General features: G+C 52.0%; 1 protein-coding gene across 13 annotated transcripts in view; it reads right to left on the reverse strand.

Moving 5' to 3' along the window:
• Window positions 1–15,524, reverse strand: part of RPS6KA1 (ribosomal protein S6 kinase A1) — a 42,306-nt gene that overhangs the window by 3,201 nt on the left and 23,581 nt on the right. For 12 of the 13 annotated variants that reach the window (XM_064525026.1, XM_026098102.2, XM_026098099.2 and 9 more), the window contains 19 exons: window positions 10,512–10,628; window positions 9,240–9,321; window positions 8,850–8,930; window positions 7,941–8,020; window positions 7,215–7,321; window positions 6,586–6,623; window positions 6,311–6,453; window positions 5,698–5,768; window positions 5,377–5,465; window positions 5,091–5,155; window positions 3,971–4,073; window positions 3,538–3,665; window positions 2,919–3,044; window positions 2,346–2,435; window positions 1,944–2,102; window positions 1,556–1,717; window positions 825–901; window positions 532–649; window positions 257–394 (listed from right to left, as the gene is read on the reverse strand). In XM_064525026.1, coding sequence (XP_064381096.1) covers window positions 257–394; window positions 532–649; window positions 825–901; window positions 1,556–1,717; window positions 1,944–2,102; window positions 2,346–2,435; window positions 2,919–3,044; window positions 3,538–3,665; window positions 3,971–4,073; window positions 5,091–5,155; window positions 5,377–5,465; window positions 5,698–5,768; window positions 6,311–6,453; window positions 6,586–6,623; window positions 7,215–7,321; window positions 7,941–8,020; window positions 8,850–8,930; window positions 9,240–9,321; window positions 10,512–10,628 — 1,974 coding nt within the window. Of the gene's footprint in view, window positions 1–256; window positions 395–531; window positions 650–824; window positions 902–1,555; window positions 1,718–1,943; window positions 2,103–2,345; window positions 2,436–2,918; window positions 3,045–3,537; window positions 3,666–3,970; window positions 4,074–5,090; window positions 5,156–5,376; window positions 5,466–5,697; window positions 5,769–6,310; window positions 6,454–6,585; window positions 6,624–7,214; window positions 7,322–7,940; window positions 8,021–8,849; window positions 8,931–9,239; window positions 9,322–10,511; window positions 10,629–13,665; window positions 13,801–15,524 lie in introns of those variants that run through there. The other variant, XM_064525028.1, reaches the window with a different exon arrangement.

Genomic DNA, 15,524 nt, shown 5'->3' on the forward strand with positions numbered 1-15,524 from the left:
AGATGAGGGAGCAGAACAGCCTGGCCCACAAATGAAGCCAGAAACATTTTTTCTTTTTTTAAATTCCCCTCCCTTCCTGAGATGCAGGTAAAGAACCTTCCTAGGTTGTCCTGCTTGCCTTACCTTGCCTGGCCCACAGCTCTGTGACCTCGCATCCTGCTTTGCTCGCACCTCTGTCACCCCACCGGCACCCCTGCTTCCCAAAGAGCACGATATCCAAGAGGAACCGGCTGAACGCCCAGCCCAGACTTTGTACCTTCACAAGCTGAACGTCCTGGTGATTCAGCTGGCTCTGGGGTAAGCTATCCTTCTGTGTTATCCACGAGTGCTGCAGGACCTGTTTGGCTGTTAGGCGCTGGTGAGGATCTACGTGAAGCATCTTTGATACCAGATCCTAAGGGCATCATTTGGAAAGTTAAACTTTAGAACACTTCATACGTTAAATAAAAAAATATCACCACCCCTTTAAATTCAGAGGCTGAGTTTAAAGATCAACCCGTTAATTTAACCCAGGTGAATATCAAATCGTACCTTTGCTATCTCAGAAATAGTGTCCCAGTTGCCTCCACTGACAGAGAACTTCCCCCCGCCTATTCGGGTCAGGATCTCTTCTGGAGTGTCACTGGGCCCGTTTGCAAATGGGGTGCAGCTGAGGAGAGAAGAGAAGAAAGCCTGTGAGTTACGGTCCCATAACTGGGCCAGGAACTGGTCCCAGTTAACACTGACTGACGTGGTGAGGTACCAACCGCTGCCGCGGAGCACGTCTGAGAGCAAGCCGGTCACGGCTCCAGCAGGAACCTTCAGCGGGACGGGGAGGCACCTACCCTGCGAGCATCGTGTAGAGGAGAACTCCCAGGCTCCAGATGTCACAGCCCTCATCGTAGCCTTGGCGTTTTAGTACCTGCACAGAATGAGCAAAGAAAAAAGCGTCTTCAGTTCTTGTCACAGAGCTCGTTTCAGCCTGTGAAGAGCAGCTTGACCCCCGCCTGCAGCCTGTACGCAAAGCTCCTTCTGGAGCCCTGCTGAATAGCAAGGTCCTGGACTAAAGGTCAGGATTCAGATGAGATTTTTGTTTCACGGAACAGAGGAAACCCCTCAGGTGCATCAAAATGACAAGCGAGAAAGAAGCCGTGTTTCAATCCAGCGACGCTGCGTGTGTGCTCCACTGGGTGCCAGTCCTTTCTCTTTCCTCCACTTCAATATAGCAGAAGGGAAAATAAACCCACCTCTTTTAACAGGTCAGTTAATCAGCAAGAGAAATAGCCTACAAAAATCAGTGGGATTTTAAAGTCTCACAACTCTCCGCAGACTCTCTCCCAGCAGCTGAAGGAGTACGGTACAGCACGAGCTGGAAGAGTGCGTTGTAACTGCGCTCGAGACCCCACGTTCGCTCAGTGCAAGTACTGGTATTTCTGCAATTACGGATGAGGAGTCAGAATACGCCAGGGCAGGCTTCAGTTAAGCACCGGGCAGACCTGTCTGTGCAGGATGAGAAAGCAGTCTGGGAGAGGGAAGCGAGAGCCACAGGAAGGTCTCCAGTCAGTAAGGCCCTTACCTCAGGTGCCACGAAGTTTGCAGTGTAACAAGGAGTCATGAGAAGGCCGTTCTCAGCCCTCAGCTGCTTGGCAAAGCCGAAGTCGCAAATGCGAATGCTTTCTGGGTTTCCTGACTCATCCACATAGAGGATGTTGCTGGGTTTCAAGTCCCTGTGAACCACCTGCGGAGCAAGGACAGTGCTGCTTTCATGAACCAAGCAGATGAGGGTCTGAAGCTGCATCAGGATACTCAACCCCGGCTCTGGCCCCACATCTGCCTCGCCAAGACAGCAACACCAGGGAGAAACAAGAGTCCTGACCGGCACGGTTACTCCCGGGAGGAGACGGAGGGCAGGGCAATGCTAGGCAGCTTCCGAGGGAAGCAGATGTAACCGGACCCACACTCACCCCTTGCGAGTGCAGATACTCCACCGTTTTACAGATCGTGTGCAGGACAGAGCTGGCCTCCCGCTCCGAGAAAAACTTCTGTCTGAGGATCTTATCCAGCAGCTCCCCTCCCCGCATCAGCTCAGTCACCAGATACACGTACTTCCCATCATCGTACACCTACCAAAGCAAACGTGGAAAGGGTTAACCAAAACCTGCTTCCCAGACTTTGTAGTTCTACTACGAAGCAGACAGACATCAACGACGCAGAGGTGGATCTCTGCTGCTCGGCTGTAGCCCCAACCCAGAGCGACATGATGACCGGTGACACTGGTTGCACGTGCCAGAGCTGCTGCCAACCTGCATTCGGACCCCCGTAGGCCAGTCTGCACACACGTGACAAGTTATTCAAGTTACACTCACGTCTTTCAAGGTAATGATGTTTGGATGCTGCCCATATCGCAGGAGGATTTCGATTTCTTCAGAAGGGTCTCGCTTGCTCTTGTCAATGACCTGCGAGAGCACGGACAAGCGTTACCCACAACCGGAGGGGACAGCGGCCAGGACACAGCAAATAAGCTGAACATTTGGGGCGCTGCAGAGATACAGTGCTGTATCCATTCCTTGTCTCCTGCCCTCCTTATTAATAACCTCTAGAAATAACCTTTAGCAATAACCTCTACTTGCGTTGTCAGTTTTGTGTTTCCAAGCCCAAAGTTTTACCTCTGGGTTATTTGTTAAGACACAATATAGCCACAGCAAGCCTTGCAAAGGAAGGTGAGACCACTACTCTTCCTCTCCGCTACTCTCCACTCCTGCTTCCCCACCACTCCTAGATAAGAAAGTAGCGCAGCTACACACACAGCAGCACAGAAACTGTCTGTTTGGGTCCCACATGAGCAGGGAAAGAATTCCATCCCTGGATATTATTTTGGCCGTTATGGGGATGAACAGAAATCGAAGAGGAGAGTTCAGTTCAGACTGTAAATCTCAGACCTTGACCGCGTATTCCATGTTGGTTGCTTTATGGATGCAGCGTTTACACACTGAGTAGGAGCCAACGCCGATCGCCTCCTTCACCACGTAGCCGTCGTTGAACTGGACGTTCTTGCCGTGCAGCTGCTGCAGGAGGAGAGCAGAGGAGCAGATGAGATGGGAGAGGTCAGGGAACGGTTTGTGCAACGCGATGAGTTAACCGTAACACAGAGCGAACTGACAGATGGCTGCCTGCTGCATCCCACAGCCTCTCCTCCTTGCTGGGGAGAGGGAAGGGAAGAGAACAAGGCAAAGAGAGGTCACTAGGCTAATGCAATCTGCATCTGAGCATGGTGCATCTCTGTGGCACCTTCCAACCCACGGGCATTTGCACAGAAATGGGTCCAGCTAGGGAGAGGAAAGCAAACAGATTCCAAGTGCCTCGGTGACCTTTGCGCACAGGACAATCAACAGAAATGAAAGAACAACAGGATGCAAGGATTCAAAACAGAAGAATTCAAAACTCTCGTCTAAGGCTTTACTTAAGCTCTCCCTAAAACAGTACTGAGGTCCTGCAGACCCGCACTAGGCTCGGGGCATTACTGCACCTCAGGGTCGCTCTTCGGTCCCGGCTTTTTACCTGCACCACCGAGTTCAGAGGGGACTGGGCAGGTTTCACCTTGCCATCCTCCATCAGTCCAGTCGCCACGAAACTGAAGCCACGGAAGAGCTGATGGGCCCCGGCGCTCGGGGGGATGCCTGGGGAATCTGCAACGGGAGTTGAGAGGCGCCTTGAAGAGGGCTAGGCCGGCTGAAGCAGAAGCCTTTCCCTCGCCTCCCAGGAGCCACGGCTCCTCTCTAGGCTGTCCTAGACGGGAGCCGCGCGGCACAGCACTGCATTTATCCACGAACACCCTGCCCGTGTACCACTGGCCTCTGTCTTAGTGCCACTACTATCTGAAGCTGGCAGTGCTCAAAGGAGGCAAGACATAGCCTGGCACAGGCAAAACAGATATTAAGCCATACAGCATGACTTCACACAGGAAGCTCTGGCTGCACTAATTTGCACGAACCTTTGGGTGTACGAGACGTAAACTCTGTGTCAAAGTAAAAGGTGTCATCTGGCTGGCCTACTGCAGGCTTGAACGGTGGTTTGATTTCCCTTCGATACAGCTTCTGCAAAACAAATACAGCTTGAAAGCGCTCTGATACGTCATAGCACTCTCATACGTGCTCACAAGGGAGTAAACACCTGCTAGGAATGAGAGGCCAAGAAGAGATTTTGCAAAACAAGAAACAATTTTGCGGCTTAGCATGTAACTAGGGCTCAGCCATTGCAGGGAATACTTCTGGGCCAGTACGGTGCTTTTGAGTCAGGCCGTGGAGAAATACTACATCTACCATACATTGGTCAAGGAAAAAAAAAAAAAGTGTTCTCTATGCAGCTTGACCCCCACTACAAAGGCAGCATGAAGTATCTACCAGGCTCTTCCCCTGCTCCCGACTCCCATTCGGATGCTGCTGACGCACATCTCCAGGGACGGCTGGAGGAACTGCCCTAAGAGGACGTTCGCCTCCCAGCACCCCCAAAAGTCTCTCTTTTAAATCGCTTCTTGAAGCAAAAATTTGAAATAAGCCTTCCTAGCATTGCTGGAGGTTCATTCTGATAACTTGCTGGATGCCTTGAAAACACAAAAAGCCTGATCTTCAAATCCCTTACAAAGCAAGGGAAACCAGCCAGGGAAGAAACTAGGCTGTATAGTAAAGTAGGGAGTTGGCCAAAAGTAAATCAGCAGTGCTGGTTCAGTTACTGCCCTGAGACTGTTTCCATGGATGAAACAGGGTATTTCCTTTTCAGGACAGTTTTCTCAGTCCTTTCCATTCTGGGCAAGGCAATCCCTGTTGTGCCAAACTCCAAATGAAAACCTGCACTTCCCTTTTGAGAGAATAAATTCAAGACAAGGTGAGAACATAAGCAAGTCGGGCATTAAGCAGCTATTCACATGACAAATGGGAATTTGAGTTTTCGGAAGGATTACTAGAATAGTTGGAAACACGGACTGGTAGCCCTCCATAGCCGACTGGTCAGACTTCGAGCATCATGATTGTGCTGTTATTGCAGTCAGCAAAACTGCAGTACTTTCACTGAGTGGTGTGGAAGTTTGGGTTTAAATCTCTCGATTTGATACTCACATTCCAGTCAATAGTCGAGTAGAAAGGATGGCGCTTTATCTCTTCTGCCCCATCTGGACCAGAACCTGAAAGATGCACCCGAGGAGTGCGTAACATCAAATCAGGACCACTGACCAAGTGAAGGCTGCTACCACACATGCAACATGACCAGGTATATTATGGGGAACCTGGCTGTAACGAAACAGGCAAATTAACCCAGCGCGAGTCTGAACATGCACCTGACCCACCAGGATCTGAGAGGCCCAGGCGCTGCATCAGGCATACTCAGAAAGAAAATATGTCTTACCCAATCTGTTGGCCGGATTCCTTTTGAAAAGGGCTCGCAGGAGACTCTGTGCTTCAGAGCTGAGGAACTGAGGCATGCCCAGCTTTGCTCTGGAAAGGAAGTTACGCAATCAGCGGTAGGTTTAAAGAAGTCAGCCCACAAGCCGACTGCAGCACCTCCACCCCTGAAAGTACAATAATCTGTTTGGCATTTATACTGCAACCTTCAAACTAGCTGTTGATGCAGAAACACTTGCCAAATAGTGCCATCAAGTTCTGAGAAGCCCCAAGTTGCAACATCCCCAGAGAAAGAGCAGCGAGCTCGCCTCGCGTACACACTCACTTGAGGATGAGGGTCATCGTCTCCTTACGATCCTTGCCCTGGAAGGGCAGCGAGCCAGTGAGCATTTCAAACTGGGAGGAAAAGAGAACAAGGAGAGGTCACATGTCTCAGCAAGTCTAAGGGCTGCACAGATCCTGCTACGTCTTCAGTTGGGAATCCTCCAAAACTAGTGAAAAGCTTGCATGAGTGATCAAAGCGAAACTTCGCTCCAAAAAACAAAGTTAGCAAACAAGTCATTTTCTCAGAGGGGAGCTTGGCTCCACGAGGCTTGCAGCAGGGATGTCTGAGCCGGTGCCTGCTGCTCCAGGAGCCCTCAGATTCAGTGGCTGCCAGATGGTGGCACCAGATCTGCATCACAGCCGCTATCCCAGCACGGGGGCACCCGCTCGCCCCAGGGGCCCACTGCAACCGTCCCAGGAGCTCTGCGTCCCCCGAGCAGCACATTCCTGGCTGGATCCCGCACTGCTCGGACACCCCTTTAGAGAGTCCTTTCAGGGAGCTCTGAGAGTACCTCCAGGTCAGTGCATCTGCTAGACACGCAGAATCACGGAAGGGTATTTCAGAGCTACCGCGAGAGCAGCTGCTGTGAAGTCAGGTTTCCAAACACACCTACCATTAACACCCCGTACGACCACCAGTCAGCACTGTGGGAGTGGCCCTGGCGATTCACAACTTCGGGCGCCATGTATTCCACTGTCCCGCAGAAGGAATAGGCTTTCTTCTCATGGTCTATAGCTTCTTTACTCAAGCCAAAATCTACGTAAGAGAAAAACTGTTAGCATGCGCCCACCTGCCCTGGACTATCACACCGAGCGGAGAAGTCTAAGAGAACCTCCACATTTAGGAACGAAGCTTGCTGGAGCACGAGGTTTTTGTGGAGCCTCTTACCTGTGAGTTTGATGTGCCCTTCTTCATCCAGGAGGATGCTACAGCACAAGTGAAAAAAGCAAGATGTTATTAGCAGTAAGAAAGGCTGATGTGTATCAGCACATACCCCAGATGCTGGTCAGAGATGCTCTCAAAACTCCAAAGGAGAAAGTTAACTATCCCTTCCAACCCCAAGGCTTTAAACTCCGTCACCAAGGCACAAACAGGAGGAAGGGCAGCTCCCCTTCTCTCTACACACACCTTCACATCGAGCAAATAGCCCCCAGAGGGTGCATCACCTCTGATCCCCCACATCCCCCAGGTAAGAACAACTGGGTCATGCCGCTGGCATGTGTCTCTGCAGAGGCCCCACGTGGTGCCTTTCTCCTCCGAAGGCTCCCAATCGCTTAAAGCTGGAGGCCAGAGCCTGCCAAGCACTAATGCTCAGACATGTGGTGCACACATGCTGCCTCCGCAGACGTGAGGAGCAGGAGCCTCGGCGATCTGCGCTGCTGCTTTCCATCTAGTTGGCCCGGAGGCATTACTCAGCTTTGTCTTCGTGGAAGGAGACTGTGGTGTCTTCTGACTACAGGCCTGGGACTGAGCTGCAAGGAGGACTCGGTTCCCTGCCTCGGTTGCGGCACACGTACTTTTCTGGTTTGAGGTCTCTGTATATGATTCCCAGGCTGTGCAAGTGGTCGAGCCCCAGAGCCAGCTCTGCCAGGTAGAACTTCACGTCCTCCTCTGTGAACATGACCTGGAGGAAGGCAGAGGAAGGACACAGGCACCAGGTTACAGCCCTGACAGGGGGACCACATCAGGTGCACCCATACAAGACCCTTCATATCCATGTTGCCCCATCCTGCCTTTTCCAGACTTAAGTTCCCAGGATTTCACCCGCCACCCTAAAGTATCAATTAAGCAGCAACACTAAAAAACACAAACATGGTTGCTAGGCAGCAGACAGGTGTTAAAAAACTCTTCCTTTACATTAAAGACAACAGGGAACGTAGCTTGGTTACCTGGCACAGCTTCTCGTTGCCCCTCCCACGCCCTGCCCTCACCCTCTCCCAGTGAAGCAACGCAGCCAGATGACACCACAGCAGAACGTGGCCTGTTTCCATCCTTGATGTGATGCTCAGCAGAAGCTGCTGGAGGAGGTGAGACCTGCCACCTATGCTGGTGCTCTTCTGGCAGAGGACAGGGCTCCTGAGACACCCTCTCTTGCTTCCAGCTCTGAGCTAGCTGCAGGTTGGAGGTTTTTTCCACCCCCCTCAAAGATTTCCCAAGAGTCAACCACTTCTCCAGGCAGTTAAGGCTTAGCACGCACGAACTGAGAACCTCAGCAGCCCACCCGGATGCCAGAGCATACCCACCTCTTTGGAAAGCCGAGTGAAAAGGTCACCTCCTCTGAGGAAATCCAAGATGAGATAGAGCTTCCCCTCTGTCTGGAATGCTGAAACACAAGCCGGAGCAGGAATCAGACCCCTCTGCTGAGGGACGGCTCAACTGCGTTACTTAATCACTTAAGTCCCGATGGCTTCGGTTACGCAGATGCCCCGCGTGGTTACTAGGTTAAACACAGGTAGGGCTAATTATTTGGCGTAAAGGAGATAAGCCTGGCCAGGATGTTGAAATGGGAGCTCACCAGCGGTACCCTGGCACTGCACAAAAGCCTGATCTTCTGCAGGGTTTGTTCCCTTTCAGCCAGCGATGCCCTGCTGAAAGGGCCATTTTCCCAAAAGAGGCACCAGTCACTTTCCAGGGAAAAAAACCTGCTCTTGCTTTCCTCAGAGTGAGAACGTTAATCCTGGCAAATTCTGGTTTGACTAGTTAACTCTTTCTCAATTTCTCCTTAATTAATATCTTAATCCAAAGGATTTGATGTTTAAACCTCTTCTCCTGGGCTATGCTGTTTTCCCCGTCCAAAAGCTAGAGTGGGCACGGGACCAAAGTCCTTTTGAGGAAAGGATTTGTTTTAAGGGGATTGTGAAGGCTCCAGGGCAGCCCAGCCATTGAGGCATACTGACTGACAAGGGCCTTTTCTCCATTTCAGGTATCTCCAGAAGCCTGCTAGGGACCATGAGGATCTCTCAGCGTCCTCCAAGCAGCCTGCTGCTGGATACCTACTGCTCATCTGCCTGGTCATGGCAAAGACACCGGTAATAGCGTCTCTCTTTATTGTGTTCAAAAGCAGTTAGTCTCTGTTCAAGGTGGCAGCCCCTAAAAGCTGGAAGCTCAGCCGGGTGCCCCCTCTCCCTGTGTCCCAGCTGCTCCACACTCACCGTAGTGGAGTTTCACCACAAAGGGATGGTTCACATCAGCCAGGATATCCCTTTCTATCTTTGTCCTCACTCGGTCACGCACTGTGGGAGAAGAGAGGAACAGCTCAGACACTGGAAAAGGCACACGGTTCCCTGACACCAGCCTGCCCCAGCCTCCAGCCCTTTAGTCCCAGGCAGCCTGAGCCAGATCTTCTCCATCTCCAGCACTGCAACCACAGCTTCTTAGAGATGGAGAGAAGGGCTGTCCAGCTGAGATAGAAAGACTTCTCTTTCACACAGATCACACTATAGGCAGCACTGCCCAGTGACTGATGTGGGATTTTTCCCAGTACAACTCCCCAGAGCTCTCCAGACATGGAGAACAAGAATGTCACGGGAAGACTCTCCTACCTTTCAAGGTTGCCTTCTTGAGCACTTTCATGGCATAGAGGTGGTTGCTGTCTGGCGGAGTGATTTTTCTCACCAGAAAGACCTGAAGCAGAAGGACACGTATCTGAGCTCTAAGCACTAGCACAAGGAGCTAGGTGCCTCCCAAAGCAGCAAACCTCAAAGTGACCTGAGAAGCAGCTGGCCACAGCTCTGCCAAGTTGTACCTCAAGATCTCCAGGTGAAGAGCAATGAGGCTTTCAGCAAAGATGTGCGCAAGGACTCCTCTCACACCCTATCTCCAGCCATTACAGCACTCATGCTTTTACACTGAACTTTCCTCCTCTCCCGTCTTCCACACCTCTTGTTCGTTCCTGCAGCTACCATGGGATTATGGGATGCCTAGGGCTGTGACTAAAAGTCCTGTCCAGCCTTGTGTCCTCAACTTGAAGCAACACCACGGAACAGAAATAACCTTACCTGCTTCTAGTCCCTGCAATGCTGCCCGGTGTCTGACACGCTGGCAGACTCACTCGTGCTTCTGCGAACCACAAAGCCTCCCGGTGACAGCAAGCCCGACTCCCTGGAGCTCAGGCCCTGCACCCTCTCTGGATTTCTACCTCCCTCCCTTCCCTGATGTCCTGAGCTACTCGGATCTAGACAGCTTTGAAAAGACACTGCCATTCTTTCAAATAAAGCCCACTGCTGTGTTTGCACAAGCAGCAGCACCCAGTCCTACACAAGCCCTTACTATTAGTGTTGGTAACTGACTGACATTAGGTTACAGACTCAATGCACGAGCAGTCTGCAAGAGACCTGGATTATTTGCAAGTTGAAATAGATAAGAGTTACAGGCTACTTCCTTCCCCCTTCACAGAGGGGAAACTGGACCGTACACAAGGGCTGAAGACAGCCCGTTGCATACAGCATCCTTTCTGAGAACAGCGAGGGGCATGGCCCGAGTCCGCCAAGTCCTCGATTCAACCGAGCAGCCTGGCAGCCGGAGGGCTGCAGGAGGTCCCTCTGCCCACCGCAACACCTGTGTTCACGAGCAGGATCCTACTCCTGTCCTCCCGATCATCATCAAAAAAAAAAAAAAAGAAATTCCCAGGGAAGCGCTGGACATACATCTCTGCAGCCGCCTCTCAAGTCAGAAGCAAGCATTTGCTAAGTGGGTTGTTCCAGCCATGATTGGGTAAGAATCAGGATAGTGGTTACACTGGGGACAGTCCCTTTTCTCACCTACTCTCTCAAAAAAATTTGCCTGGCATGACACATAGGAAGAAGTGAACTCACCTTCCCAAAAGAGCCCTGTCCCAGAACCTTCAGAAGCTCAAACTGTGAGGGATCCGCTTTCTCGGAGCCCTCCTTCACATGGTGCGTGATGTTGATTTCTTTCACAACGCCTTCGCCCTGAAAAAGAGGACACATGGTTGAGGGGGAACATATTCCCGAACAAGGGAAAAAAGCCTTATCAGATGAAGGAGCAAGGATGGTAGCTACAAACTCACAGGAACCACATCTGAGAGAACCATAAATACTGCTGCTTGTCATAGGTATCTCCCGGCTTCAACGCCTGGAACAAATAAGTCACTGGTAGGTTTCCACCAAGCAGCCTTGCTAAATACCCTGCACTCTCCCGAGTGCTGTGCGCCTTCGTCCTTGCACCCGTGGTGTTGTATTTCTTTGAACTGCATTTCAGAAGAGTGCTTTGAAAGCACCTTCCTTTTTAAGGCACGGGTGGCAAAAACAGGAGTGTTTATGCCACTAAAAATCCCACAACACAAAAATACAGCACTGTTGTCAAAACATGGACAGGGCTGGCAAAAATCAGACATGTTGGAGCCCATCTGCTCAGCAATCTGAGCAACTCTGCAACATAAGTCTTAGTGCATCTTCGGCACATACAGATGATGCTTTTTAACAGACTCAAGCCTTCAGGAAGATTGAGGGAAAGCCAAGGTCTCTGGCACATGTTTTGTTTAAAACACATTCTTTTATTCAAAAAAAAATAGATATGTAGGAAGAAAAGATCTAGTCGGAAGTAACTAGAACAAATCGACCAACAAAGCTAGGCCAGAACTGTCTGCCCAACCAGAGCATGAGAACAGCCACGGACATTGAGGTGATACCGAAACACTTCCTTTCCCCAGCAAAACTTGTCTGTAGCTGCGGTGCCTAAAGCCCAGAACTCAACTCAGTAGAAACACCTTGTGCTGCTTTCTGTTTGCCTCTCCAGAAATAAAGAGAGGTTTTGTGCCGCTAGTCTTCCAGCTGTGCCTTTCCTTCTACTCCTCTCTGATTATATGCAGGCATCTAGGTTTCCTCTAAACCGGACGGTGTTCCAGCACCTCTCGTGATCGACGGTGGGGAGAGCCCACGGGGCAGGCTACGCTCGGCTTCCCACTTCCAGACGTGAATCTTACTCCAGCCAGAAATTCCCCGTGGTCAGACACCTTGCAAGGGCAAGTCCAGGTTTCTCAGCACGTCAGTCCCACACCAGCCCATGTCCGACATCGCTGGTTACTGTTTAGACCTGAAAGCAAGCAGTTCTGTTCCAAAGGGCTTTAAACCCAGCTGATCCCTGACCCTCGTGCACGTGTAGCCATCAGAGGATGCCAGAAAGCTGGAATTACTGTTTAGCTTTTCCTTTTCTGCAGTAGGGGAGGAAGGTTGTACTGTTTTCTAAATCTATTCAGCGTCTTGGTTTGGAACTCTCCTAATCAAAGCAGCTTTCAAAAACAACAGGAACCAAGTTTCAGCCGCTGCCTCCCACACGAGCTGCGCCCCGGCCCGCTCTCCCCACCCTCCGAGCACCGTCTCGGGCAGGGCAACCTCGCCAAACACACGCGGATGTGGTTGCCTACCTGCAGAACGGCACCGCGCACCCCTCCTTTCCCACTGTCATGCTTGGCTTTTCTCTAGATTAGGAAGTGGCTTTGCTTCCATGCAAACCATGTTGGTTGGTAGCTTTATTCTCTCACGACCCTGCACTGTTCAGACCCAAAGTCCCGGCAGAGAAACCCGCACTCGCAGCGGTGCAGCACGGGCAGCCCAAGCTCGGGGAAGGGGCAGGGGGTGGAAGCTGTCGCCGCGTTAACCTGCCTTCTGTTCTTACACTGGTCTCAGCAATCACGGACAAGAAAGACCTTACAATCTCTCTAACGATAAGTTTTCATGTTCCATACGATCTCTCAGCTTGAATCAGCCGCCTCAGGCTGCTGGTTGCGGTTGGAGGCTCAGTCCATGGCAGACAGCTGGAAACACTTTTCCATTTCGAGCCATCAGCCTGCACTAGTCATCCAGGAGGTCTCTGTGGCCTCCTTCCCCTCCCGTCACCCACTCCGTGTCACCCAGCTCTCCTAGGAGAGACCCCGCAGCAGCGGGAGACCCTGGGAAGGACTCGGAGGCAAGTCCGGGGAACTCTGCAGGCTCGCAGCGGCTCCGGCCACCCACCCCGTCCTGTGGCCAGACACTTGACCGAAACGCTCAGGTGCAGAAGTGGCCTGCTCAGGGTCACCCAAACCAGTAGATGTGGTACAAGAAACAGTCTGTATCCTAGACACCTCGAAGATCAGATCAGCGTCAGGAGGGGTCTGTCGAGTCAGGCCTGTCTGTAGGCTACGGGGGGGCTCTTCCCTCCCCACCTCCCAGACCTCATGAAAACATTAGGGAGAGACCAAGCCTGCACAGCATCAGCTCTTGGGTCGCTGCGTGGCCTGTTTCAGCCTGTAGCTTCACGCCGCTACGCAGAGAGGAACCCTTAACTCTGGTGTCCACCTCCGAGGAATTTGGACGCATCCATCCACCGCAGCCCCTCACCAGCTGCGGAGCGACGCATTTGCACAGCTGTGGGAACTCTTTGCCTTAGCCAATAGCAGGACCCAGCGCGTTTGACGGCAAGCGGTTTCGCCAGGCTGAGCTGTGCTCTCAAGGCAGGCAGGGATTTGCATACGGAGCCTGCCAGCTAGACCATGGCAGCAAACACACGGACGTGCCAGCTAGACCAAAAGTGGCACCTACAGAGACGGTGTCGACAGCTTTCTGAGAACGAGCTCCGAGATGCCATTTGGCACCGTTCTGACACAAAGGAGGTTTCCTCCCGTGGACTCATCCAGTCCACTGCGGTTCAACAGTAGTGACCCTGGACACCAGACCCTACGGCTTGTTTAGCAGCACTCCAGAACAGGTCTCTGGTACAAAAGCACCCGTGTGCCACTGATCTGCAGCATGAACAGGCTTTACTTGCCCCAAGATAAGTTTCTTACAACGGCACCATTAAGCAAACTATTCGACGAGGCAGGAAAACAGAAAAAGCAAAACCAGGATTCCCATCCACAGGCTCCAAAGACTCATCGGAAGCATCAGCGCCCTCGGAGGAGCGATTTGCGCCACAGACCACAGCCAAAGCCTCCCCCTGCAAGCCGGGCGAGCTAGCGGCAGTACTAACCGGGCTGGAGAGCGGGCTGGGGGCAGGCAGCGGCAGGCTGCAGGGCTTCGCTCGGTGTTTTCTGTGCAGCCACAGCGTGAGGAAGGCGCAGATGCGAGGAAGCTTAGGGTCCCTCTCCATCCTCCCATCCCGCTCAACATCGCACGGCCCCGGGAACCGCCAGCGCCGCGGGCTCCTCGGGAAGCACGGCAGGCTCCGGGGGACGCGGGAGGCTCCCGGGCGCTACATGGCCGCCGCAAGTTTGAGGTTGCAGGACGGAGGAGACAGAGGTGGTTAAAGCCCAGCCGGCAGATGCGCAGTGAAGACGAGCGGCTCAGTCGCACAGAGAGGCAGGTTCACGCTCCCACTCCCCAGCAACAGCGCTTGTGGTTGGGGCTTTTTTTTTGGTTTTGTTTTCAAAAGGAAAAAAAAAAAAAAAAAAAGACCTCGCAGCTCCTCGTTCACATTTGGTTGCCCTGGTTCAGACAAGACGCTTTCTGACAAAAACCGGGCTCTGTCTCGTTTAAACAGCCCGACTTCCATCCAGCGTCACACAACTCTCATGCCAGGCTGTGAGCTTTGGGGTATTTCCACAATGGGGGAATATTCTGAGAAGTTACTGACTCTTCAAAAAGGAAGAGCAGAGCAAACAAAACACCGCACAGAAATCTGGTACCGCTTAGCAAAGCTGCACCTATCTTTGCTCTCACACCTGCCTAGGGATGATGGGTCACGCACGGTGGGATTCAGGGTGCACCAAGCCCATGGGAAAGTCCTCTGGCAGCAGTGTCCACACTAGGATATTCATCTGGTTCTGCAATTCAGGAGGGAGGGGTGACCTTTGCTTTACGCTGCACGAGACCCCTGGGCATGGAAGGTGAAGATACCGAAGGGCCACTCAGGAAAATCCCATGCAGGATATTTTTAAAGGCATTTCTGGAGCGGACATGTTCTGAACCCACTACTGTTCAGAGTTATTGGCAGGACAGAGGAGAGGTTTTTAAGTTTCTTGGTTTTTTTTTATTTTAAAACCAATCGTTTTGCCTCTATCCCCCTCTGACCTTTCCACTGGGTCAGGAAAGACAGATGTTTTCTGGAGTGACACCTCAGAAAGTGCAGACAAGAAAGAAACCCCTTGAAATGAGTGAGACGACACCCACACGCCTTTGACATTCACAATAGCTCTGTCAGTGTTGACTTCTGAATTTCTCCAGAGAGCGCAGAGTTTGAAAAGAGGATCTTGGTTTGAACCCAGCGGCACTACTTATGACTGTCTTGCCTTCTCCGCCCCCATACCATGATCTCCGATAACCCATAACGAAAGAAACAAATGACTTAACGCCAGCACACCAGCTGGTCCAGCTCCACCAAGGGAACCTCAACAACAGGTGACGAAGTCCAAAGCAAGGGAGCTTGGGAGGTTGAGTAGGTATCAACGGTATGAAACAGCGCTGAACAGTTGCTAAAGAGATGTCTCCAGGAGACTCATTCCACCAGAGTCCCAGTAAACTGGAAATCACGTCGGCACGCAGCCCGAAGATGAGCATCACCAGCCACAAGCTGCTCAGTTAATCCATGCAGGAGCAGCAGCCAGCCGGTCTCTGCATGTGGGTCTGGAGCTGCTTCTCCAAGATCTGGCAAATTTTGTCCCAGCTAGGACAACTTAACATGTTCTGTTATCAGCCACCCGGCAAGGGGAGAGAAGCCATTAAAAAGCAATCAGAAAAGCCGCTATACGTACATGCCACTAAAACCCTGGAGCCCCAGCAAGCTGACAAGATCAGAAAGCCACAGAAGGAGACAAAAATGATTGCACGGGAAGGGGTGTGGGCTGGGGAGGAAAGAGGAGGAGGTTGAAGACAAGACGGGGACGTCACGTG

Source organism: Dromaius novaehollandiae, chromosome 23 (assembly GCF_036370855.1).
Source record: "Dromaius novaehollandiae isolate bDroNov1 chromosome 23, bDroNov1.hap1, whole genome shotgun sequence".
NCBI classification, from domain to species: domain Eukaryota; kingdom Metazoa; phylum Chordata; class Aves; order Casuariiformes; family Dromaiidae; genus Dromaius; species Dromaius novaehollandiae.